This window comes from Drosophila arizonae, chromosome 2, assembly GCF_054131065.1.
Source record: "Drosophila arizonae isolate 15081-1271.41 chromosome 2, UAZ_ARI_1.0, whole genome shotgun sequence".
Taxonomy (NCBI): domain Eukaryota; kingdom Metazoa; phylum Arthropoda; class Insecta; order Diptera; family Drosophilidae; genus Drosophila; species Drosophila arizonae.
In genome coordinates, this window is record NC_142922.1 from 1,379,312 (window position 1) to 1,406,980 (window position 27,669).

Genomic DNA, 27,669 nt, shown 5'->3' on the forward strand with positions numbered 1-27,669 from the left:
CGCAGACGACAGGCATTTGTGGTAAGCACTCGAGCACAAATCTAAAGTATACCACACACACTCACACACATGCATACAGAGCAGGTGTGCATTTGTTTTCGTTAACTGTCTGCGCTCTATGTGTGTGTGTGTGTGTGTGTGACCTAATTCCAGGCATGCAACAAAAAATAAAAGGGATAGACGTTGCAGCTCATTTTTCAGCGCTGAGCAGATACTCGGCGCAGAAGCGTGCAAAGCTAACAAAAAACCAAGAAAGTGCAACTGAACGACGTGGAAATACTCTTACTTGAAGGCAAACAAAGAGACGCCAGCAACATATTGCTAGCACAGTCAAACGAGAATTTGCGCCTGCGAATTTTGTTTCTTGTAGATTTCATCTTTCGAATATCATATCACTTATAGTTGCCAGAGTGTGCAAAGGTGGAGCAATGAAATTTAGATAAAAGCTTAACAAATCCAAGTTTCAGCCACTCGGCAAAGCTGCCTGAGTGAGCGACGCGGCAAACTGATTTACAGACGAACACACTTAGACTGATGAAAGTTGTTTCAACTTGAGTGTCTGCACTCCTGGAGAGTGTGGGTGCACTGCAGTATGCAGGGAAGACCACTCAAATGGCTGGCACATGGGGTATGCTGCTGCTGATGGATGCGTATGTAACAGGCTGCTTAAGGGCGAGCTCGGACTGATATTGATAATCCGATTTATATTGCCTTGACTGAGGAGTAGAGTTGCCAGACCTCTCCATGCATGCGCCAGTCGAGCATACCCGACTAGAGCAGTCTTAGTTACTGAATATCTTAACTGAATCTCTTGCAAATTGAAAAACTTAACTTCTTTGGCCGGGTATGCCCGACTAGAGTACTTTTATTTTCACATACCTTGACTGCATCAACTCTACTCAGACCCGACTATAGCACTCACAGTCAAGCCCAGCTTTGACACATCTTATTTCCAGCTGTCATTCCCTCTACCTTGGCCGGGCATACCCGACCGAAGCACACTTAGTTACTCGGATACTCGCAGCCAGCTCGACTTGAATTGCTTAAATTTCGTATGCATTTCATGCATGCAATTTAAGGCCAGCTGCATGCGGCATGCGGCATGCAGTGCAAGTGTCCAAGGCTCTGCCACATTTCGTTTGAGGCTCAGCGAAGACGAAGAGTTCCTGCTGAGAGGCTGAAAGTTTTCTTCTGGCCACCGTACAAGTACTTCCCGCACTCTGTGCTGACAAGAAAATGTTTATCTATTTACCAATATTCATGTTGTGCGCTTCAAAGTAGTCCGCCTCAGTCATTACAGCTCCCACATCTTGGACTTTGAAAGAGATATTGATGTTGTGGCACCCGCGGTGCCGTTGAGCACAGTTTGACAGCGACTTCAAAAGAAGTGAAGCCACGCTCCTTTGATTAAAACTTGGGGTAGCCTCGTCGTGTATCGAGTAACTCAACCAAATAAACTTCACTCTCAGCTCCGTCCGCTTCAGCTTTAAAGTTCCGGGCGAATTTAATGCGCACTTCACACGAATTTCCAAGTTATTTGCTTCGTGTTGCGGTCATAAACCGAGCAATGTGCAGCCACAGCACACTAGTCGAAGAAAGGTTAACTCCAGCTCAGATTCACCTGCTAGCCAAGTGTCAGCGCCACAGCCAGGACCAGAGTCGGTGCCAGTGGCGGTGCCGGAACAGCAACTAAGATGTTGGCCGTGTCTTGCAAAACATTTCCAATGTCCAGAGCATGTGTCTCTGGGCGTCGTAAAAATGCAAAAGTGCAGTCAGTGCGTATACGCGATCTCTTTTGGGGGAGTGAGAGAGATGGAGAGAGAGGGCAGGAGGCATCAGGGGAGCACTGCAAGACAAATTTGCTGATGTAGCCAGTTTGATACCCTGTAGCCATTAACAAAGGGGCATTATGATTTGGCAGACGTGTTTGAATATGGTATTTAAATTTCTGATAAGGAAATTAATCTGAACTAATATAGGTAACATTTTACAACTATACTATGAGTTAGAATATCTGTGTCCCTTCTCTCTAGGATATGAAAGCTCATTCGATTGTGTTTGATTCAATAAGGTATGTAAATTCTTGATTGTGAAAATATCCCGAAGAAGTGGGAGTCGTTTATCAGATATCAGCATTCATTCCTTCTAAGATATAGCAACTCATTTGAAAGAGTAGAGCCTTCACACTTTACTACATTCACACAGTGGGATGATATATTAAATACCTGCAAATATCATTAAGATCGCACAGCTAGAGCCCGAGTTCAATGGGACCACTAGCAACCTTTTCTAAGGAGAGATATACGGACAACACAAGCAGCTGTCGCATTTTACTACTTATACATGTGTCTGTCATGTAATGGCATCTCCACACAATTTGCCGGGTATTGGCTAGTCGTTCACTCCCAGCTAGCACACACTCTCGAACTGTTGTTTTTTTTTTTTTTTGCCAGTACCTGCCTGCTTAATGCCAACAGTCTTACTTGCTCCTCGGGGCGCTTTTTTGATGGCAAACTTTTATTTTCTGTTTCTTCCACGAATCCTGTTGTTGTTGCAGCTATTGTAATCAAATTTGTCACGCTGCGTTGCTGTTTGAGCTAAGAACTTGAGCAACTACTGAAAGTTCGCTTAGGGTCTTGGGGGCAGACTTTAGTTGGCTCGTCGCGCACATTTGTCGCCAATGCGCAAAGGCGAACATGTCTTGGCCAGCTAGCTAACTGGCTAACTGGCTAAATGGCTGGCTGGCTGGCTGGCTGTCTGACTGTCTCGATGTCTGGCCTAAGTCAAACGAGCTTAAGACGTCGCTGAAAGTGGCTTAAGGCATTTTCGCCACACCAAACGATGCCCCAAGGAAACCAAATGGCGCTATTGCTGCTGGCGCAGCAGAGTGCGGCGCCGATTAGCGTTGAGCATATCAGGTGGCATCGATACGCGCCTGGGCCGATGCTTACGAGCAGCCGGGGAGCCATGAGCCGGGAGTACGGCAATATATTTTTATGTTAATTGAAAGACATTTCAATGGAATATAAAATTATAACCGATAGCAGCCACCACCTATACTTGTATCCATATATAATGTGTTTCTGCTTCTTCTTCTACTTTCAGGTAACAACGGCGCCCAGCCCCTTGCGGCCTCCTCCACCTCGTTGACTGCGGCGCAGCCGCGCTTCCTCTCGCGCGGCCACACCTACCGCGCTGTCGTGGGCGACACTCTGGTGCTGCCCTGCCAGGTCGAGAATCTGGGTAAGAATAGCACGCATATCGAGAACTCGCATAGAAGCTCGCATAATTAATAGATCATTATTATTGGCATTAAATATCGCAAATGCCAATCGCATTTCGTTCGATTACCGTAAGCCGCAAAGCCAAATAACAAATATGCAAATATGTTGCTAGCCAAAATGTCGCTCTGCATAAATTTTACAAAAACATCCATAAACAATGGCTACCAGAGAGAGAGAGGGTGAGAGTGGGGAGAGTGGGAGAGAGCAACATCAACTGAGCAACAATGCAAAACCAACAGCTGTCAACAGCTTGTCGCTCGTCGTTTCCCTGCACAGGCCAACGAGCAGCATATTTATCAAATGACAGCTATAAATTTATAAACACAAATCCAATTCGATAATTAAAGTCGTTCGTGGGCAAGAGGCAGCTCGCAATAGGCGTGGCCAAAATTTAAACTCTGCTTTGACATTAAATTTAGGAAATGCCAAGCAGAATAAATATTAAATTATAATATTTACAAGTATTATTAGAGAAAGGTATACAGATATTCGACTCTAACTGGGGTCTGGTTAAATGTCCAAAATATATAAAAATATATATAAAAAAAAAAAAAAAATTAAAGTTCAATTACAAAAGGAAACAATAATAGCAAAAGGGTCTTCAGTCATAGAAAAGAGACAAATCCATATCGATTTCGAGTCAAGATAAAAAGAAAATAGCGCGAAATTCGTAAAAAGTGCATTGCTTAGTGCACTTTCAGGGAATTATATCTATAATTTTGGCAAATTAAGTCCTTCAAAGCTCTTTGTAATGCTCAAACGACTTTTGTTCATATTTTCAACCAACCGAGAATCTATTGAAAATGTTTCATTCGTTTGTAGGAATTATAGGGAGACAATCTCTGATAATGGGTGGGACGTTTCAATTTGTGGGCCCTGTTCATTAGCCAGCTGACTCTAAAATCTGGCTATTGATTGCCGAAAATAAATCGTGCAAATGACGCCAAAGTCGACTTGCAGAGGTGCATTCAAAGTGTTCCTCTTGTGCCTCTCATATAGGACTCTCTCATATGACAGTTTCCCTGTCTAAGCTTCATTAGGCTCAACGAGCTCAAGTTAGCTTATATCAAGCTGATGCCAGCAGCAGCAGCTCAGCATTAGATTTTGGCCATGTCCATTCGATTTGAGCATTGCAGTTAATGCTTGGCTGCGTATTGGCTATGAGTTGCTGAGCTTTAAGGTTGCTCAAGTAAATCGTATTTTCGTTTTCCATTACGATTCAATGTGGAAAATACTTTCAGGGTTGTCCTTGACGTTAGGAACTTGACTCCATTGGCAACTCAATTTCCTTGGCTTGCTATAGATGGCCTCGAGAAGCTCTGAAAGTGCCCACTGCGTCCTATCGAAGGTCAGATCAAAGTTCCGCTTGTAAAAGTTTGGCTTGTAGTTTGGTTCAATAATGAATTCAATTCAACGTACTCAGGCTATTTATTTACACCATATATATATAGGGCAGACTCTTTAAATACATAGTATAATATAAATTCACTTGTACATACAAAAATTTATAATTGAAACAATGAAACTTGAATCGCATTTCCCAATTGATTCAATGTGATTCAAAGAGTAATTAAACATTTTTTCAACTTTTGTACACGAACTTAAGGATCCCACTTCGCTGTTAAACAAACAAATTTGCCAATACTTCAAAAGCAATTTTTATAAATTCACAGAGCGGCCGCTTAAACACCTGTGAAGGTAAAAGCATTTTAAGCATTTATAAATAAATAAAAAATGCGCAGAAATCATTTATCATAGGGCGGCTCGCACTCACGCACACGCACACACACACGCACACGTATACATACACACTTGAAAATGACCTAGTTTAAAGGCAGAAATTGTTGCAAAGAGTTTTAATTGCAGCTGCCGTTGACAAGCCAATAAATAAAATGCAATTAACCAACCGCTCGGTCGCTCGGTCGCTCAGTCGTTCGTCCGTTCGTTGCGTTCAGCGAAATGAAAATAAATTGAACATTGACGGCTTCGACGACAATGCGACCGAAATCTGTTGAGGCTGTCAGTTATCATTGGGCCATATGGAAGCCGGCATCAGCAGCAGCAGCAGCAGCAGCAGCAGCAGGAGATAAATGCTACGCATTCTATCAACAGCTGAAATATTGTCGTTCCACACATATTTGTTTAAGCAAACTTATTCACATACCTTAAATAATATTGTTGGAGTTGTTGAAATGTGCGAATTTAATCAGCTTTCATATTTGCTGATATTACATTACAATAATATGATGGGATATGCCTGACTAGATAAGACGCTGAAGGGGGCTTAATGCTGCTGTTGAGCTCGTTCTGTACACATATACGTGTATCTACGGGCTGGTGTGTGTGTGTGTGTGTGCATACATACACTTGCAGTCCTTTATTATGATAGACTGATTGAGGCACAATTCTAGCATTTAATTTTTACTTAATTCCACGACTTTACAATTTTATATTAATTTAAAGGAGAGTATTAAATAAATGATTGGCATAATCTGTATATATAGTATAGAGCCCTACATATCAAATTTGTTGCGCCCAGCTGCAAAACTGCTCAAGCAATGCTTAAACATTAAATATCGATTTTTTTCGATTTTATAATATAAGAATGAGATATCGGAAAAAGGGAATTAAAATGTTCTTCGTTTAGCTTATACAAATATACGTATCAAATATGAAGTCTATAGCTCTTAAAGATCTCGAGATTGAACCATATATATATCGACAGGAAAAGATAGACGGACGAATGCTGAACCGATAGACAGAAAGATAGATAGATAGATAACAATATATGTTAATCAATTTTTATTTCAATTCCTTCAATACTCACAGTCATATAAAACGAATATACCCCTCTGAATCACTAGACAGATTCATAATAAGCAGCCTCAAGATTGTTGAGTGTTGACTTCTCATCTTCAATGGGTGCTAAAATAAGCAAGTCTCGTGACATATGTTTGTGTTTACTCAACAAACTAATAGGAAAACAAACATCGATGTGTAGGAGGCAAACATTATTTCAACTCGGACTGTTGTCGTTGCTTTACTGCATTTAATCCCCAATTAGTCTTTAATGCAAGCGAATGCGACGGGACGGTTTAATTGCGCTATTAAATTACCTGCCAACTGCGGTAAATAACGGGAGGGAGAAGGCGAAAAAACATGGATTAATTGACACAATTGAGAATGAAAGACAAGGCGGCCCAGGGCGAAATAGTATTTAATCCAATAAAAGAAATTAAGTATCAAGCGGTCGGCGAAGCCCTGCGTCATGCAAATGCTAAAAGAATAAGGAAAACACAGCAGGTAAAGAGCATGACTGAATAGCTGCGGCAACTGGGGGACTGCCTCAACAAAGTTGTGTAGGAAATGCAATTAAACAATTTAAAAGGTGAGGCTGAACAAAGAGACTAACTGAGAAATACCCTATATATAGATGTGCACTTCCGGGTGTCTGATAGTCGTTCACTTACTTCTCTTAGTGCCAACTTCTCAGCTAAGCTCAACTGTTACAAACACTTGCAAGCAGCTTCAGCTTCAGGTCTTCCAATTTGCCAACATCTTTGGCACAAACTCATGTTTCACAAATAAAACAGTTATAAAATAAATATAAATAAAACTCCATTTTTATTGGCCAAAATGTGGGCTGAGCTCAATAATATGAATACACTTCGGCAGGGGATGGACACAGCTGACGACGAGCTGAATGAAACAAACCTTTTGCCAGGCCGTTCCGACCTTCCGCCCACCAGAAGACTCCACTGCAGTACAATTACGAGCGAGCAATACGAAATTTCAATCGGATTCAATAATAATCAAAGTCATAAAAAGATGATTGTGTGCGTTTAAGTCGATTTTATAGGCGCCCTTTAGGTAGGGCAGGGTTCCAATAAAGGCTTATAAGAGACAGTTTTTTTTTGTATTTCTCCCCCTCTGAAGGTCCCTTATCCCTCACTCGCTCACGTAAATATTTATGAGCTGTCCCAAGCATTCGTGTATGTTTGCTTTGTATTTTTAACAGGTTTATGCCAAGCTGCCCCACAAATGTTGTGGCCAATTCGAGTTGTTGGCCTTTACAGGGCCTAATGCAGTTAGCATTACAATTTGCCGTTGACAACTTTGACTCTATATGTATTTTCATCAAATTTCCCAGTCAATTACTATTTTATTCATAAATAATCGGATTACAGCAACAATTTGCAATGTAGCCTACGAAGAACAAGAGGAAATTTTATAATGCTGATAAATTTTCGTCATTTTTCAATTTGACATTTTACTAAGATGAAAGTTAGTTGACTTAGTTTTTAAAAAGATTTATTTGCTGTGCTGCACATGAGCCAGACCAAAATCTTAAGATTTGGCACGGTTAAGGTATATGCTAGTCGAGCACTCCCACTGACTTAAACATTCTCTATAGACTTTGCTCTGCTTTACCATTAAATTTAATATATAGCGACAGTCTTACATACATATATATCCATATAGATAATAGTAAAACTGCTAGCAAATGAAAATATGTTTTAAAGCTGAAACCGAATTATGGTGCTCGAATTGTTCAATGCCTTGGAACGGTTTGTTATTGTAGATGGCCAAGTGGAGCGACTCAGACAATAATAAATAAATAAATTATGCGCTGGGCAAACGCGTCTAACAAATTTATGCTTTGCCAGCCATAAAGAAACGTAAGTTAGATAAAATATGCAAAAAGAAATGGGAAAGAAAAACGAAAGCACAAAAAATCTGTTGGCAACATCTGTGAAATTATGTCATTTATATGAGCAAACACACTAAAAAATAGATGAAAACACCAGAAGACAGAGCAGACAACAGACAAGAGACAACGGACAAGAGACAAGAGACAGCATCCAATTGGATAGCCAAACAAGAGACTGTACACAGCTTAGCAGACAGACCCAAGAGCGGACAGCATATTAGATAGATGGCTTTATATTATATCTATATATATAAGGCTATCTCTTTCTACCTCTCTCTCTCTCTCTCTATCTCGCTCTATATTTGTCTATGTGGCTAGTCTACAAACAGAACTACAATTTGAACTCTGCTGCCCACTTGAATGTCATTTATTTAGCTTTTTTGAAAGTGCGAGGGCTGTTTCAAAAGTATTCTTCCTGACACAGTCCCCAATTGATTGTCACTTGTAACTTAAACTTTAAGCAGCTAATAGAAGCTCTAAGATCTTGAAACTGTTTTACTATGTGTTAAATGAATATCAAAGTGAGCTCTCAACTGGAGATATTGTAATAAACTCTACTCAGATCTAGAAGGAGTATCATAAGATGCTTAAGGAAAATGATTTTTAGACAGTTCTTAAACATAAATCCAAGCTGCGATGGCATCATCTTATTTAATAATAAAGAAAGGTTCTTTAGTTTCCATAACCTCTTCTGCCTTTTCTGTTACGCCTCATTCTAATCGTGCAACCCTCGTCGTATAACTGTCTCTTAATATTTGTATTGCGGTATTTAACAATAAATTTTCCAACCAACAACAAAAATAACATGAAGTAGAGCATACGCTGACATTTTTGTTAACGCCTTTTCATATATTTTCTGTGTGTTTCTCTCCCTCTCTCCCACTCTCTCTCTCTCTTTCTCTCTATATGGCTGTCTCCTCGATGCTCCTTTGCAGGCAATTTCGTGTTGTTGTGGCGCCGCGGCACAAATGTGCTCACCGCCTCGAACATTATGGTGACACGGGATGAGCGCGTGAGACTGATAGATGGCTATAATCTAGAGATATCCGATTTGGAGCCACAAGACGCTGGCGACTACGTCTGCCAAATCAGTGACAAAATCAATCGGGATCAAGTACACACGGTCGAAATCTTGGGTGAGTTTACAGTTACAAACAAACTAATGCAACCAACTCAGCTTGAAATTGAGATTCACAAAAATGTGTTAAATAAATTCCTCTGCTCTTTAAACAGTGCCTCCCAGCGTGCGCGCCATACCCACATCTGGGCAATTGCAGGCGCGCAAGGGCGGACCCATTACGCTGGAGTGCAAGGGCTCGGGCAATCCGGTGCCATCCATTTACTGGACCAAGAAGGTTAGTATTTGCTCTTTACTTGAGTAGCCCAAGAGTTGCCAGTCCCCAAAGGTGTACAAATATACATTCCCCATTTCACCATTCTATACACATAATCCCGATTTCTAGTTTTAGCCCATCTAGAGATGGATGAGCAAGGAATAGAATATGCAAATATCAAAATATGACAAATTATTGAATTTATCAAGTTGTTTCTGACTTCATTTTGAGGCGGCATAAACAATGTAGATGTAGTTTCATGAATAAAATCAGAAACATTTTAATATTCCACATCATTTCAAATGACCCCTCGCCTCGCTTGAGAAACCAATTCCACTATTTGCAATGTTAGTTCAACAGTGACACCTCACACGTTGTCCTTGAGCTCTGCCAAAGTGTTAAGCCAAGAACTCGATGTAACCATAGAGAAAGCAAGTAAGAGTGCTCCTATGGGCAATGACCAACTAAGGAATACCCTGACCACTACGCAGAGCTACTATGTCATTCCATTGTAATGATAGATAGAGTCCTATCACTCATCAGATAACTCATAAAGCCGGAATAAGTGTAGGATGAACAGAATTAACATATTTATCAGACAATTTATGAGACAGTTCCTAACTAGTAGTTAGTTGAATGGCTTAAAGGCAGGCTTATGAGTTAATAAAGGGTATTTATCAGCTCATAAGCTCGCCTTGAATTCCATTCGAAGTCAACTTTGGCCCAAGTTAAGGCCCTCGACTGCAGCTAAACAGAAATTCAGTCAGAAGAACAACAACAATTGAAATAGAGATTTGGCAACTTTTCAATGAAACAAGTGACAAAATGTGCTCATAGAGAGCGCTAGAGAGAGAGAGAGAGAGAGAGAGAGACAGACGGAGAGGGGGAATATATTTGTATGTGTAGGAAGTTGACTGACTATCAACCTTCTGCCACCTGATTCGTAGGTTCCACCTTCTGCTTGGCAATGCAGAGACAACGTTTGGCTTGCTGCACTTTTCGACATTTCCGTTCGATTTGTTTGCTTGCATGCTTTGCTCTTGACATGGCCAAAGCTCAATCACTCGATCCAGTGGCGGGTGTGCGGGAGTGCGGGAGTGTGCGTGTGTACACTCCAAGCAGAAAGAAGCAGACGAAGAAGTTGTATGTCATTTAATTTCGCTTCAATCTAGTGCCATTTCCGGCAGCCCTAACACGACCCACAGCATGTAAGTTCGATTTTCTATTTGCTTTTCGAGCTGATATCGACACGTGTTCCCCGTTGGCCCACGACGACACAACTGTCTCAGCCAAGAGGCAGACTCGGCTACGTCTACATGGCCTCATGTGACACTCTCCCTCGCCCACCTCTTCTCCCCCTTCCACCAACTCTTTCGGCTTGTACTCGATTTGGTTGCTTACAGTTAGCTGTAGAAACAACGGGTTAACTCCTCTGTTACACATCTTGAAGTCGTTTTCATTCCCATATTTTTTTTCGCTCTCTGTTGACAACTGTAGTTGACTTTTTGACATCTCGTACTCTCGCCCTCAATGACTTTACATTTATTGCCAAGCAATTCACTTCTTCTTATTCTTCTTCTACTTCTTTCTTTCCTATAGAGCGGCACGGGTAAATCGCCAGCCCGAATCGGCGATGGCCCTATCCTCACCTTGGACAAATTGGAGCGCCAGCAGGCGGGCGTCTATCAATGCACCGCCGACAATGGAGTCGGGGACCCAGTGACAGTCGATATGCGCCTGGACGTTTTATGTAAGTCTAGCACTTACATATATATGTGTATCTATAAATATGCATATATACACATATTGATATATTGTTTTACCTTTCACAATTCGACTATGAAATTTACTATTTATTTGTGTACAAATTATTTGCAACCAAAATTCTGCTTTGCCATTTCAGTTTAGTGAGAATATTTAAGGCAGCTATATAAATAATTTTTATATATAGATATATATTTAGTAAATTTAGATTTCACATTGCACTGCAAATTTTACTTTGCCATTTCAGTTGAGTGGGAATTTTCAAAGAATTTTTAATGCACTTTGCGAATTTAATATAAAAGCAAATTGATTGGTTATTAACAACAACTGTCTTCATTTTATACTTTTAAGTTTCTACTAAATGTTTACTGCGATATAATCCAATTATCTAAGCAAAAAGTAAGCAGAAGAACTAATGTTTTCTCAGAGGACTGTGAAAATTTTAAGAAAATTTGTATTTGCAATTTAGGACTTTGCTAAGTTAGGAGCTGATTCAAGGTTCTGATTTGAAATCTTGGAAAATATACTTTCCAAATCATCTGAATTTATGCTATTAGCAGCCACTATTTACATCATTATTGAAATCTGAACTCATTGATTAAAAAAGCCAATCATTAATATATTTATTTAAATATAAAGTCAATTTATTATAAATATTTTATTTATATTTTTTTAAGCAGAACCAAACGCAATTATTGATTATAAATTTATTATTATTACTAACAGTTTTGTTACTTCTTTTATAAATATTTTCTAATGTGAATATATTTTGATTAGAATTTCTTTTTTATATGCAAATTTTCTGCATATTTCATAAGCAGTAAAAATATTTAGTGTCAGCAAATGCAGTGAAATATTCATTCATTTTTTAATGAATGGCAAAGGCTTCGCATTTCAGCTCCCAATTAAAAGCAATTTATGAAAATATAATAAGTGAAAGTAAACATATTGAATATTCAAAATTAATTAAAAGTTATCCACTCTATCCACTCTTATCCACTCTGCAGACCCACCCGATATTCAGGTGGAGAAATCCTGGATACATTCCGGCGAAGGATTCGAGGCGAAGCTCGTCTGCATTGTTTACGCGGATCCAGTGGCCACGGTGCGTTGAGCTCTTGATAATGTCTTAGAGTTCTGCTACTACTTATAATGCAGCCCATAATCACGTTTATCAATCATAATTACCGTGTTTGCTCTCATGGCTTATCGTTACAGGTGTCCTGGTATCAGAACTCATTTCCCATACAGACAACCGATCGACGCATTATGAATACAAGAGCCAATCGACACACGCTGACCATAAGGCACATCCAGCAGGAGGACTTTGGCAACTACAGGTGAGAGTTGGGCAACTTTAGCAACAGAACAGACAGAACTTGAAGGACAGCTAACACAGACACACACACACACTCACACACACACACACACACACACATACTCATCAGATACATATAGCTGCTCAGCCACCTGCCCTGCTCGAGCGTCTCTTGGCCATTTGCTGAAACAAACAAGTTTGTGGCCCATCAATGTCAGTCTGGCTGAAACTTTGGCCACGTTGACAAAACATTTCACATATAGCCGAGAAAGTTTCTGTTTTTGCCAATAGTCCACTCAGGGCAGACTTTAGTTGACTCCATAGCACCCATCCGTCGTCAAGTATCTCTGCTGGCTGACAGTTCTGGCCAGTTTGAACTTCACTACGAGCTGCTTAAGCGCAGCAATAGACTTCTTTTACATGCTAAACGAGCATAGTTATTAATAGAGAATTAATAGAGAGAATTAATAGAGAAACAATTTCTGAACTCAACTCTCCTCATCTCATCCAAACAGCTGTGTTGCTGACAATTCTTTGGGACGCTCACGCAAATATATGGAGCTCTCGGGACGGCCAGGCCCGGCCGAGTTCTATTCGCCCAAGTGGGGTCGCTCGTCGGACAGCTACAATTTGACATGGAAAATCGACAGCTATCCGCCTCTGGAGGAGGTGCGCCTGCTCTATCGACGTGTGCTGGTAAGTGAAAATGGACAAATATCAAGTTTGCTTAAGGCTAACTTCACTTTGATTTCCCGCTCCTGACTCGCAGATGAACGACACGTTCCAGCAGCCAGGCAGATGGCATGACTTTATACTAACACCCGAACATCGTCCAGCCTCCGAGCCACTAACCCACATCATGTCGTACACCATCAAGCACTTGCATCCAGGCGCCTACTATGAAGCGATTGTTCAGGCCAAGAACCGATATGGCTGGAATGAGGTAAGTCGGACTATCATTTAAAAACATTAGTTCTTATATAGGATTCGTCTTTATTCTTTTTTATCTCTCCCACTACATATCTATATATTCATACATTTGCTTTCCTTGTTACTTTACTTTCACCTATCCTAGGTCAGCGATATATTCCAATTTATAGTCGCCAGCAATAGCATGGACATTGCGCCCGAGGATGCGGAAGTTGTGGCCAGCTCGAAGTCGAGAAGCAACAGTGGGGCTCTGAGCAGTCTACAAAATGCTCTGCCCCACTGCCTGCTGCAGCTTGGCGCTCTGCTGCTCGTCTTCGGCCTGCGGAACAGCCAGTTCGACAGACTGCGACTGGGCTTGGGGTAAGCATGGACATTCCACTGACTCTGCATTGGCTAAGGCTTGCATATATATTAAAGTTAAATTGTATTTATTTGCTAACTACTACGAACGCGTAGTATATGATAGGCAACACTACACAGGCCAACAGAATTTTTAGTAAACAAGAAGCCGACTTCACTTGGCGTTCCTCTTCGATGAATATGATAGGCCCACAATATGTGTTAAACTGTCCTTCTTAACTCATTCCAAGAGCTTAAGTATACAGATCGGATTCTGAGTCAGAATAACCAGCAGAATGAAGAGAACCACTTGGTTCTCTAAGATTTAAATTTCTCTCAAACTACTGCCTTTAAAATAAAAAAAAATATTTTTATAGACTCCAGAAAGCGCTTTTCTTAACAGAATCTGAACTTTTGAACTAGTATATCCACATATTGGATCTCTTCAGCTTTCAAATATGCTCGATTCTTGTTACCTAAAATTTTGTTGGCCTGTGCAAGACGCTTTGCATTCGCTAAAATAGTTTCTCAGCTTAGGTAAAGCACTTTTAATTAAATTTTCTCAATGAATAAATAATTATTTTTGGTTGGTTTTTTTGTTTCGCATGGAAAACAAACCAAAGAGTATGAGTTTTTGTGAAAATATATGTAAAAATTATGCAAAACAAAAAGAAGAAGAAGAAACACAAAACAACATACAATGTAAATAATTTATCAAGCATTTTGTCAGCGATTTAATTAGCAAAACAAAAAAAGAAAACGCAAACCAAAACCAACGAGAAATATAAAATCGGAAACATAAAATGCGAAATGCAATATACGAATATAGAATACATATATATTACGTATATATGTGTGTGTTTATATGTGTAAGAGCAGTAAATCCATAGTTGGATAATCCAGTCGAAGTAGGTCATGTAAATATGCATTAGATATTTGAATGTGAATTACATTTTGTGTATTTCATTAAAGCAAACAGAATTAAAAACCAGAAAACAGAAAAACTACACTGCGTAAATAATATATATGTAAATTAAGCCAGCATTTCATAGTGATATTATTTAGTTTAAAAAATAAAATCATGAATACCAAATTGAAACACCATTGTAAAACGTTAGCCGTAAGATATTTTTTTAAATAACCAAATACATTTCTGTTTATATATTGTTCTTCTCTTTGGTTTTCTTTTATTTCGCTCAACTTAGTTTTAAGCGCACTCAATGATCACTAATTTATTAATAGCGTCGAGTTTTTCAATGGACATTTTTTAGTGTTTAAGGAACCATGTTGTACCACCAAAATATCAAGATTACCATAAATAAACCCAAAAATATGAAATAATACAAAATGAAGCATTTTACAAAATTACAATTACTGTGTGTAGAGTAAAGCCATTAAGGGCGCTGTATTTGTGCAGCTTTATCACCTAGCGATATACGATATTCGTTGTACGATATTCGTTTTACGATATTCGTTGTACGATATTCGTTGTACGATATTCGGCATACGATATCCACTATTCGACATTCGTCATACAATATTCATCACACAATATTTGTTATACGATATTCGATATACGATATTCGTTTCTACTTGTATATTATCCATTCGTCATAAAGCCACTAAAGCAAATAGGCCAAGCTAACATGTAAGCACATCCGATTGCGATCTCTGTGTAGTGTAGTACTTGAAGTAAAGACAGTACGGAATAAAGCACATCATCTCAATAAGCTCCGGGGCAGTAAAAAAAACGGCAAACACAGCTTTTTTACAGATATACGATTTACGATCAACATTAACTTCAAATTATGTATTTAACTGCCTCAATATCGTTTACAATAAACCAACATGATTAGTTGTTCTTTTCAAAACTTTTATAGACAACTGTAAAATGATTACATCCATCACTTATTATTAATTAATTAATTAATGTTTTCCAATAGAACTAAAACCATTTGAAAATCCACTCAGATTAAGTCACATGTCGAGATGGCTTTCTGGCGCCATCTATGAGTCAAGCCCTGGGCTAGTTGAGTAATGTGTTTCATACATATATTAAATAGATATATGTGTTCAAAAACCAACTTGAAATCATGGCTAGGCATATATATATTAGCTTAAGGCATTCGAGGATCGATCGCTCGATAACTTTCAGAAAAGTAATATAATATTAACACTAGACTGTACTTACTGCATATACGAATAAATAATTAACCACGAAGCAAAACGCATATGAAAAGTGCATCAAATCGAGTTTTCTCAGTGCTATTGGTGGCTATGATAGCGAAACAGAAACAAAACCAGAACACGTATCTATAAAATCCACTAATTATTAACTAGAACTATGCTAAATTAATTGTGCATAAGAAACATTATAAGAAGGAATCTTTAAATTATTCAAATACAAAATAAAGCATTAGATGTAAAATAAATACAAATTTCACAAATTGTTTCATTTTATAAATATAAAGTGTTCTCTTTACAGCAGATATTTATAGATTGTTTTTGATACCAAAAATTTCATACTTACGATATTCGCTCATACTAACTTTTATAATTTTTTTCATCATTTACGATATTTCTCATACTATGTTCACTCTGCGATATTCGATGTATGAAAGTCTCCAATTGATGCTTGCACGATATTCAATTTATGTTGTTCAGTGTACGATATTCGCTCTAGTTTGCTTATCACTCACTCGTTATTAAGACATTCAACCAAATGGGTTGAGCTAACACGTAAGTAAAAACCATGACGACTTTCATATATTTGTACTTGAATATGCGTGTACATAAAAGTTATAAGCCGTATAAAAATACTAAGAATACTTTATTTATCTCACTCTACCTGGCTCAATTCCCTGCCCACTCACAATCGACGAATGCAAAACGGTTCAAGAGTTCAATTCATATTTACGGTCATGCCATATATTGTCACTTAAAGCCCATTAACAAGTCTCATTGAAGTTTTCTGATAATTGAGAGTGATATTTTAAGTATTGGCTTTTAGCTACTCTGCTACCATATATATATATATATATATGTGTGTACTATGTATATATGCTGCCTCGAGCAGTTGCTAAGCTTCTCTACACAGTGGACATCGCATACGTGCTAGGCTTAAATTATAGAAACTTTAGCATTTTGCTAAAGTTTATGCATGAAATTTTATAGAGCGCAAAACTACTTGAGCTTCGTTTTTAGAGAAATGCATTAAAAGCGCAAAAGGCGAAGCTAAAAGGATGGCAAAACGAAGGCGAAGGTGGACTGGAGCAACCAGGAAATTTCCGCCCCTCCCCCACTCCCGCCCCTCCCACTCACTCTTCCTGTGTATGTGTGCCTTGACGTTGCCTATTTGCATATTTGAGCACTGGCATGCCACTGCCTATGTAGGTATGTAGGTACGTATGGGTGTATGGGTGTATGGGCGTGGCACACTTGACACAAGTTTTGTGCACATTTCAAACTTTAGTGACCATTATGCATGCAAGTCTCAATATATTTCACATGAATTTTAATGCAATTCTTGCGTATGCAGCTGCCGAACCCAGCCGAAGCTCAGAGCTAAAATGTCGTTGACCGACCCAAAGCAACTCGAGCTGGAAGTCCTTTGTGTTGGCCACAGCAATTGCTTCTTCAGCTTCTTTCTTGCGTATCACAATGCATAATTGGGGCGCCACCAGCGATAATTTGCAGTCAGTGCGAAAGTTTTTTAGCGCATATTAATTAGCTCGTTTATCATTTGAACACTTTTCTGACAGCCAGCGCGTTGAATTTCAAAGCAATGTAAAATTAATTAAGTCACGCCACAAGCAAAACTCTCTCAGGACATTCACATTCACATTCACATTCATATTCAGACTGTGATTCACATTAATGGCAAGTGCATCAAGAAGCAAACTTTCAACACTCAATTGTTAAGTACCCCCGGACTCTACTCTACTCGGAAATGAAATCATAATTAATATTGGTAAAATTGGCAAGGCGAGGCGGGGCAGGGCAGGGCAGGCCAAGGCCAGCAGCGTCAGCGTCAGAGTCAGCATCAGCGATTCGCTGCGTTATAAAAGTTGCAACAATTTCAAATGGTTTCAGCATTGCATTGTTTCTTTGGCTCTGACAGAAGGACTGATGGATGCACTGACTGCCGGCGAGGCGACAAGGCGAGCTGCGATTCAAACTTTTATAATTAAAAATTTTGCATCTTGGTTATTTCATTCGGTGCCTGAATGGTGATTTCGAAAGTGAGTGAACGACTACCAGATACCCGGCAGTCTGCTTAGAGCTATTTGCTTCATTATGATCATCACACACACATATTTCATACAGCTAACTTCACTGTTTATACAGCCCAGAGGCTCTATCTCTTTCAACTTGAGGTATCTAAAGTTGGACACATTCATAAGGTGCGTATTCATATCAAATTTAGCATTTCTAGCATTTCTAGCTAAAATGGTCTTCTGAAACCATGTCACAGTAATGATATTTATCGATTATAAAGAAGGCAGATAACATATCGAAAGAAAATAAAATTCAGCAACTGCACACGATAGGCAAGAATATATTTATCGAATTTCAAGTCACTAGCTTACATAGTTTTCGAGATCGGCGCCAGAATATGACACAAATCAAGTTATATTATAGTCCACGTTTCTTTTCAACTCCATTTGAATCACACTAATATACCCCATTTGCATAATTTCCAGCGCATTTACGAAATAAAAAGGGAGATGAGGGCGAATCATAAGGCTACATGGAAGCAAAACTTTTTTAAACGAAACTGCGAATTAAATTAATTTTCGACTGATTTAAGCAGATGGAAAAGTTTCTGCTATCAAATGTAGTGCATGAACAAGTGAGATGGCAATGAAAGAGAAAACGAGAAAATGCGAAACTGCGAAAAAGCGAGAATGGGGAAATGAGAGGAGCGCGTCGGCTAAGTATCGAAGTTGGAACACGTGACACATAGAAGAGCAGCAAACAAAGTTAACTAGCCCGATGTCTACGCCTAGCCATAATTCAGCAAAAATTTACAAGTTTCGTTGGCCAGGCCAGCTCTAAACTAAAGGCAACAGCAAAAGGGCAATGCTTTGGCCAAATAAATTTACATAATTTTACAGTCAAAAGCAAAAGCCGTAAAGGAAAAGCAGCAGCAGCAGCGGCAGCGGCAGCAGCGGCAGCGGCAGCAGCGGCAGCGGAGGCAGCAAAAGACGCCCAGATATTTATGGGCGCAGCTTAATGACGGTTTAAAATGTTCTACGTCGAAGCGAAGGCAAAGATACTTGAGGAAAAACCACATAAACACACACCCATCCACACCCGGCCACGCCCACCCACTCAGACAAGCGTTATGGTAAAACAAATCTACATAATTTAGAAGCTGCCTGCCAATGAAGAAGTCAGGCACAAATCAAAAGGCCGCCTATGCCCCCCGTCAGCACCCCACCTACAGCAAATTGTTTGCGGATGCTAAGAAAAATTTGTACATCAATCGATTTTGTTTGATTTTTTTCTTTTTTCGCCCCTCTTTTTTCTTGGCTTCTTCTCTAGACAGGCTTTCAGGGCTGTAACACGTTAGCCGCTTGAGATTTTTGCATAATTCATTGCTTTGGTGTTTGGCGGCACTCGAGCGCCTTTCTCATCTCTCGCCTGATTGCCAACGAGCAGCACATTCAACCATTGACGTTGCCGTTGCCGTTGCCATTGCCATTGCCAAATTGAATAATAAACAATTTAGACATACTCTCACTTATAAGCTACGATATTCGATTTCAACATGAAAACTTACTTTAATGTATTAATAAATCAACGTGGTACAGCTCACTCGCAGAGCAACATACTGAGCGGTAGCTGGCCAGTCAAGAGATTTTGGGTAATTATTTGAGTTATTGATAAGGCATAGCTAAACCACTATACCATCCACTATGCCATTTTGCTATAAATTATTTAGCAATAGGCAAATATTTAAAGGTAACGTGAAAGTCCAAAGAAAATCAAATTGAATTTTCTTTACTCCGAAATTTGAATTTTCTTTACTCTGCTGAAAACTTTAAGCTATACCCAACTAGATTAAACAAACCCAACATTACTAAAGCAAGCCCTATAAAATCCCACCTACGACCAACAGCTGAGTTGGACATCAACAGAGACTCAACAATCTGAACCAAACCATCTAAAATTGTAATCATACTTCACTCATCGCATAATTCATACATAATGTTAAAAATACACCTTCAAAATACGCTTAAAGTCAATCTCCTATCTCAGTCCATTTTTGTCTTATTGCAACTCCTCTTATATCTACTCCTCTTATTGGGTCACTCAATATAGAAACTTGACAGCAATTTCCTCCGCACTCACTCAGCTGTCTGTGCTGCTGCGAATTATGCTTAACTCGGTTTTTCAAAATGCGAACCAAATAAAAAACCAACAAACAAACTTTCTGTAGGTAAATATATAAAAATGACAAAGCAACAGCAACAGCAGCAACAACAACAACAACAACAGTCACAGCAGCGCGCGGCAAAAGTTCACGCAGAACAAAAGTTTATCTCTTACTTTTGTTCGGGCCAAAACAATGGCGCTGAGCGAGCTGGGGCTTCGGTCTGCTAGGTATACCCCATTTCGTTGCATAAAATTCAGCGCAGGATCAGGCGACGGAAAACGTTTCGGCTTCTGCCCATTTCAAATAAAACAATGAAGCTTATGTTGAACAGCCCAGGTGCTGAGCGCGCGTTAAGCGTTTTCTTTTCATTAACATAAATGCCTCAAAGTTGGCCCAGTTGCGAAAAGGGTTTGGCGGTGCGCGAGTTAAATAAAAACAAGCGGGAAACAACCTGAAAAATTCTGTCAAAGATGCTTTCAAGGAAAATGGCTAATCCTTTTTAGCCTCAACTTCAATGCACAGATGTTTTTTCTTCTCTTCTTCTTTTTTTTCTTTCTTTTTTGCCCCTTTGGCTATAGCCCTTCACCTTTCATTATGTCATAAAATATATGCGAGTATGTCCGGTTTGAATTGTAGGCTTTTGTGATTCGTATACCCTGCGCAGGTGTTCGAAATGGGTATATTGTTGTTGTGCAAATGTATGTGGTAGACAAAAGATGATATGGCTAAACATTTATACATACGAGATAAAGATAAAGGGAGTTGATAGATGAAACATGCGGAGAGGTACTCAACTCCCTCTATCTTTCTTTTGATCTCGTAAACCACATAAGCTAGAGACTTGAAATTTGATATATTCATTCTTTAGTATCATATGCAGTAGAATATAAACATTTTTTCCCGATAGTTCCAAGTTGCGTAGTATCGATAAATATCGATATTATCAATTAACAATTTTTTGCATATTTTAAAAGGGCTTTTGAGTTAAGGACACCAAAATTTGATATATAGACTATAGTTATAAATCCTGAAGGTCTACTTATAGCTTTCATAAAAATAATTTTTTTTTTAGAAAATCTAAAAATTGGCAAAATCATATCACTTTAAATAGTAGAGCCTTGATAAGTAAAAAAAAAATCAAAATGTCTATCGTTGGCATGCTCTTAAAAAGGTTGTACAGATCGTGTAACTAGATCACAAGTTGAATGGAAGCATTTCTCATATTAGAGGGTATAACATAGTCGCTCCCGGCCAACTCTCGTGCACTATTTTAGCTGTTTATATTTTATGTGACTTTAGCCATGATACTCGCTCCACAGAAGTCACGCTCGCTTCTGCGCCTTCGCCTGCGTGGTGCACATTTGGCCAGGCATTGCATGCCACTTGGTTTATCCTGCAGCCCGTTGACCAATGGTCGCTTATCAGGCGAGAACATGTTTCTACGGAATTTCATTAGACCTTGCCACCCGCCGCTGGCCACCTATTGCTTAATGTCCGGCTTGTTGGCTAGTTGTTGTATATTTTTTTTTTACTATGCTATTATTTGTCGTTGCGCCCCAAGCAAATGGCTAATGGCGTTACTTCGTTAGTCAAGCGATAAGATTTGGCCAGAGTCGAGCGAGCTGTGTGCTTAGATCGAGTTTATGTCAGCTAGGCTAGAGCCCGAGCAGCTAGTTGAATGACATTTCACATTTCTAATCAAAAATTGCAAGCATTGCTCCCTCTGATGCTGCATTGGCACCCACTTCAGCTATCTTGTTTGGCTGCATGTTATGGCTATAAATTACGGTACTGCTGCTCATGGCTGCTTGTCACGAGAGAATCTAATTCAAATTGAAGTTCAGCCAAGCGCCGTACACAATCCAATCGCATTACCGCAGTCAGTGGCATTCTTTGACTCGATGCCACGCCCCCGAGCGGCGCACGCAACTGTCACAGCACGAAGGGCGCTCGCAGGCGACTCGGCCACAAGGCAATTTTATAGGCAATGGAGACCATCATTCACGTTTAAATCAACATTTCCCCTGCTCGCCCACGCGGCGGCTGAGGCGACGTTTATCCTAATTGGGCACCAGCCAGGTGACTCTAGCCAACTGATTTACATGACTCGGTTAGCCAGCAACAAAGGCTAGCCAATGAAAGAAAACGTAAGGAAATTCGAATTAGATGCTTCACATTTGCTAAAACATATTCGTGTAGTTAGCATTTTTGAGGGCGCACGCGAACATCCGGAAATTAATTTGCCTCCCCGCACAATGGAGATTAATCAAATTAGCATATTAAACAGAAAGAGAATACATTACTCGGCCTTATGGCCGTCATTTGTTAAGCGCGCTCAGCCAAGCCTGAAGCGCCCGCATAATATGTGAATATTCCAAATTATTTCGCTAGCTTCCAGCCATGATTGAATAGTTGTGCCAAAAGAAAGAAAGCTGCTCGAGTAGAAGAATTTCTCTCTCTCTCTCTCTCTCTCTCTCTCCCCCTTCTCCTTAATGGCTGCCTATAATTTATGTTGAAAAAAAAAAACGAAATATAATAAAAATCTTGTCTCGCTGTCATTCTCCAGGCTCTACAAGCTACGGGCAATAAAAATTATTTATGCCAGGCCAAATTGTTCACTATCTGATTTATTCGGAGGTTTCCTCAAAGGTCAGCACTAGGCTCTAAACAAGCAAAACATAGAATCCAGCATTTATTCTATACTCGCATTTAAATAAGTTCCTAAATTATGCATACTCTTCCCCTCTCTCCACTTCTCTTGGCTGTTTACGCATATCAATGAAAATTACGTATACGCAGCGTGTGTCTTCCAACCGTATGTTAAAGTTATTCCTATAGACGACACTGCAGCGGGAGTGCTTGAATTAAAAGTTCCTTCTTCCATATAACTTATTAAATAGCAACGCGACAGTCGGTCATGATACTTGTTCTGGCTATGTATTTCATGTTTAAACCTTTCTTAGGTTTTTATACTTTCAGACTTGCTATTGCTCAATAATCTTCTATATGACTTTCAGTTTTTTCTGTAAATCTGAAAATAGTTCTCCTTCTTCCGTTGTCTAAATGTTTCTTTTTTTCAGCTATGAAACTCTACAACAATGCAAGCATTTCTCTCCGGCAGAGAAGACGTCACAAATAGAAATTGTCAATTTCTAACGGTTACACGAGAATATGAATTCCCAGAACATTTGAAAATACGTCAGACTTGTTAAGTTCCCAATGGGCATATTCAACTATGCGAGCCAAGGCTTGCCATAAATCTCTAGCTCATATCTCGCTTCTCAGCAATCATTATCTACCTCTATCTATCTCTATCTCCATCTATTATAAACAGCAATTCTTATCCTTATACAAGTAAATAAACCAATATACCCATTTACCAGCCGAGAATGAGTATTATAGCCCTTGTATGGAATATTTACAAACGTGTGTAAACCAGACGTCTAGCCCAATGGCTTCAATCAAATGTTGACCCTTACTATGAACTGATTTCATTTGATTCGGATTTTGATTTTGATTTTGATTTTGATTAATAAAAAAGACAAAAGTCTCCTACAGTGTTGTCTGAAGTAAACACCCCAGCGAAAGGTGACAACAGGACAGGCAAACACATGCACATGACACGCATATTTAATATGTCGCTCGGCTTTTATGGCTCGCTTTCTGCCTCAACTTCATGGTTGGCTGTATATGGTCGGGTATGCTCTGCAAAATGCGCCATGAGGGGTATATTAGTGGCGAATAAGTATTGCATATGAGTTTATGTGATGGCAATGATTATGAATGCTTTGAGATGAGCTGAGTCGACTTGAGATATTTGTCATACTCGCTTTTCATGTAATATCTATTCCTATATATCAAGTCTCTCAGCTGTAAGCAGGTATCATGCAGTGGGGTACGCCCAACTGCCTTGTCGTGATTGTGTTGGGGTTGAGTCGTCGATGTCACGTGCTTAAAGCTTGTTAGGGCTCTTCCTTTGATTCAACATGATGAAGTTCGATATATGAATGTGTGAATATGTGAAATGGCGTTAACGGTTAAAGTCTTTAAGCCTCGAACTGAGCTGCGGCCACTCGTGCATTCGCAATATTAATAAATTTACAGTTATTGGAGCTCCATTGCCAATTTATAGCTTCATTTGAGTTGACTTTGGCGAACAGAAAGCTAATTATTACGCCAATAACTTCATTGCGGCCGGATAAAATATATCTATTTAGGTAGAAAGAAGAAAGTCCTAAAATGTTTACACACCATTTAAATCAAAACTTGTGCTCAGCCTGAGCGCGTCTCTACCGAGCTGTTGGCCAACTCGAAATCATTCCGTTTTAATGACCCAGACCCAGACCCAGACCCAGAGCCAGAGAAAGAGCCAGGGCCAGACCCACTCCAGGCTGCGCGCAAACTTTTTAATTACAAACTTCAATTACAATTAATGAGCAGCAGAAGAAACAAAACAAAGGCGTCCACAGTCCACAGTCCGCAGTCCCAGCACCGACATCAAGGGTTCTGCCGCGAATAAATATGTAATTCACACAAAACTTGACTTCGATCTTTGTTTTTCCTGCTTGGCTAAGAGAGGAAGAGACCGAGTCAGGATACGAAAAACAAGCCAGCTGGCAATTAATCGGAAGTGAAGTAAGCCAGAAAAGAACTTTCTTATGCAGCCATTGCCGTGACAGCCAAGTTTCATAGATGATTAAATCATACTAATTATAGTTGAGCTGGTGTTTTTTAACTCGAGACAATATCGAAAGGAATCAAAATGGGTAGAAATAACAAAGCAGAAAGAATAATATGGCAAATAGTAAAGAAAGAAGATATGCGGTTTATCAATTAGTGGAACATCATTTAGAGTATGATTCTAAATATAGGTCACATTCTGGGCAGTAAATCAAACAAATATTAGCTCTATCCGCAACAGGCTTTGCTATAGACTTTAGCTGAGGAGTAACAGTAAGAGAGCAAGAGAGAGAGACAGAGAGAGTGAAGAGAATGAGAGAGAGTCTACTCATATGCGACTATTAAGTTAGTGAATAAGAAGTTATTCTGGAAATGTTTGGAGTCCTTCACAATTTATAATAGACAATAGACTAACTTTCTATTCCATATAAAGCTACTTCTGATGTAAAATTTATACAAGCTATTCAGAAAAACATAACTCCATAGGATAAGCTGACACATATTCTATTCATGTCAACAAATCTACTTCAATCAAAGAAAAAAATAAAAATAAATAAACATGGGTTCGTCGAATATGGACAGCCCTGTATGCATAGCTATCAGAATGAGTACTTAGCTACCCTTGCCTGAAGACCGAGTCTCTTCGAGTCTCACACCCCAGACTAAAACACGTTCCCATTTCAAGTAATAGAGAGAGAAATGCCCATTTACTAGAAATATTCAGACATATTCCGCCCTCCCGAAACAATCGTCGATATTCAATATGAATTTGCCAGGCTTTCACTTCTCCGAGCATATGCAATTTCATTTGCAAATCACTTTGCCAGCCGCAATACAAATCAATTTGATCAAACACCAGGCAATAAATTGTCAAAGGCCCATCAGGCGATACCCACTATTAGACCTATGCATATACATGTGTATGTGAGTGTATATGCTCCAAATTTAAAGCAACTATCTGGCGGAGATTGCAAACAGGCCAAAGCAGAGCAGAGCAGAGTGGAGTGGAGCAGACAAATGGCAGCCACTGTCGCCTGATCAAACAAATCGTTGTGTGTGACAAGAACTTTGCGTGTCAGAGTCACATTTGACTTTTGTCGTTTCGTGTTTCGTGCCAGCTACATTTTTGGCCTTTTCATACGTTTTATGAAATATTTCTATTTGGTTTAGCAATGCATGCGCATCTGTGTCCACACACACACACACACGCGCGCACACACATACACCTGTCTGCGTCAGTGTGTTTGTGCGACAGCCATAATAAATGCGAAATTTAAACTCGAGCAAAAAGTTGCAATGTCTTTGTCAAAGAATGACAGAGAGAGAGAGAGAAAGGGTGAGATAGAGAGAGAGGGAGAGAAAGAAGAAACAGCCCTTTTACAGTCTAAGAGAGACAAAAGACATGGAGTTTAATTGCAACAGATTCAAAGTGAGACCTTCATCTCTTTTCTGATTATGAAGTGTGTGAAAATCGAGTTTTAATTCCCTGATATTTACAAATGGCTAATAAAAAATTACACGGTATTGAAATGCACAAGTGGGTTGGCGATTCGCACGCAAATAGGCAGCACGCAGCGTCACACTGGTCAACAAAATTTGGCAAGAGGCAGGTAAGCATTACAGATGATATTTATATATATGTCGGATATTTCTGCAGGTTAGATAATTTTGTGGAGTGCAGCGTGTTCCTGCACTGTTGCCCCTCTTCCTGTTGCTAATCAACTGTCCGATTTTCACTAGCACGTTCGATTACATCCATCGTAACCAACTGGCTACCTTGTCAGGACCACACTCGCTATTAGTGTTAATTAACATCGCACTCAATCAATATTACCCAATACTATGCATAAGCCTATATATCGATAAGATATTCTATTTTTATAATACTATCACCTCCGACATATATATTTATAATATGTGTAATATATAGTTATATCTATCTATTAATATATGATGCTTAATTAAACTATTGCACATTAGACAATGGAATAGTCCTCGCCAATTAAGATTATTTGAAGTAACCTGAAATCTAAGTTCCGCTCATAATTGATACTCTTTGTAATAATTATATTTCAGCAACTGCTTAATTATAGTTAATACTTCAATGCTAAAAAAATATCACATAGCTCATTTAATAAAATTTAATATTAATTATTGGTATGAATATATAGAGTCAAATCTGTAAGAAATTGCAGTTCGATTGCGTATACGCACTGTGAATTCTTTCATAAGCTCCATCATCGCTTCATATGCAATCAAATACTAGCAGCTTGTTGTACTGAGCTAAAGTTAACTCTGATGCATTTATGGCCAACACTCAGACAGTGATTGATATAAAGTGTAAAATATATAGCCAGAGTAGCAATCAGCAACGAATCACTTTGTATGCAGATCCTTAAGCCATTTACATTATGGAAATGCCTTGGATGATTCGTATATGATTTTTGCAATCAAAATTGAGCAAAGAGCTCACTGTGCAAAGCCTAGCAGCTGACTTGGGCATCAGCAGAAATTCAACACTTGAGGAAGATTCATTAAAATTTGTATAGATAGTTGATTGGTGTACTCGGTCATATAAAGTGTCGTGGCTTTAAGATGAAATAAATAAAATCTTAAATCAATCTGTTTTTATTGCAGTCCCTTATCCCTACTGATCCCTACTGAGCCAGCCTCTATCTAAATAATTTCATCAAGGAATTATTTCAGGCAGACGAAAACTTTGTTGCGCTAGTCAAAAATTACATTTTCAATTTAATAAATAAACTTTTATCACTCAGTTATTGTCTGTTACAAAGGCAGGTGCCTTAGTTTATTCATAATTGAGGTTTTAGAAGGCGACTGACAGTTGCTTAGTTAACCCAACAAAAGACGTCAAAGATGCCCAAATCGCAGCCAACAAAGAGCTCCAATCGTTGCTCAATAGTTCC

The 27,669-nt window shown here is 39.2% G+C and overlaps 1 protein-coding gene and 1 long non-coding RNA gene across 3 annotated transcripts in view; one reads left to right on the plus strand and one right to left on the minus strand.

The window, feature by feature from the left end:
* klg (klingon) overlaps positions 1–16,118 on the plus strand; it is a 66,721-nt gene extending 50,603 nt beyond the window's left edge. Inside the window, exons 3-11 of the mRNA XM_018000694.2 lie at positions 3,106–3,243; positions 8,931–9,131; positions 9,229–9,350; positions 10,929–11,079; positions 12,101–12,198; positions 12,312–12,433; positions 12,927–13,107; positions 13,181–13,354; positions 13,487–16,118. Of these exons, the coding sequence (XP_017856183.1) occupies positions 3,106–3,243; positions 8,931–9,131; positions 9,229–9,350; positions 10,929–11,079; positions 12,101–12,198; positions 12,312–12,433; positions 12,927–13,107; positions 13,181–13,354; positions 13,487–13,705 (1,406 nt within the window). The 3' untranslated portion in view covers positions 13,706–16,118. The remainder of the gene's footprint in view (positions 1–3,105; positions 3,244–8,930; positions 9,132–9,228; positions 9,351–10,928; positions 11,080–12,100; positions 12,199–12,311; positions 12,434–12,926; positions 13,108–13,180; positions 13,355–13,486) is intronic.
* Positions 1–27,669, minus strand: part of LOC149270170 (uncharacterized) — a 120,683-nt gene that overhangs the window by 88,085 nt on the left and 4,929 nt on the right. The window lies entirely within an intron of this gene.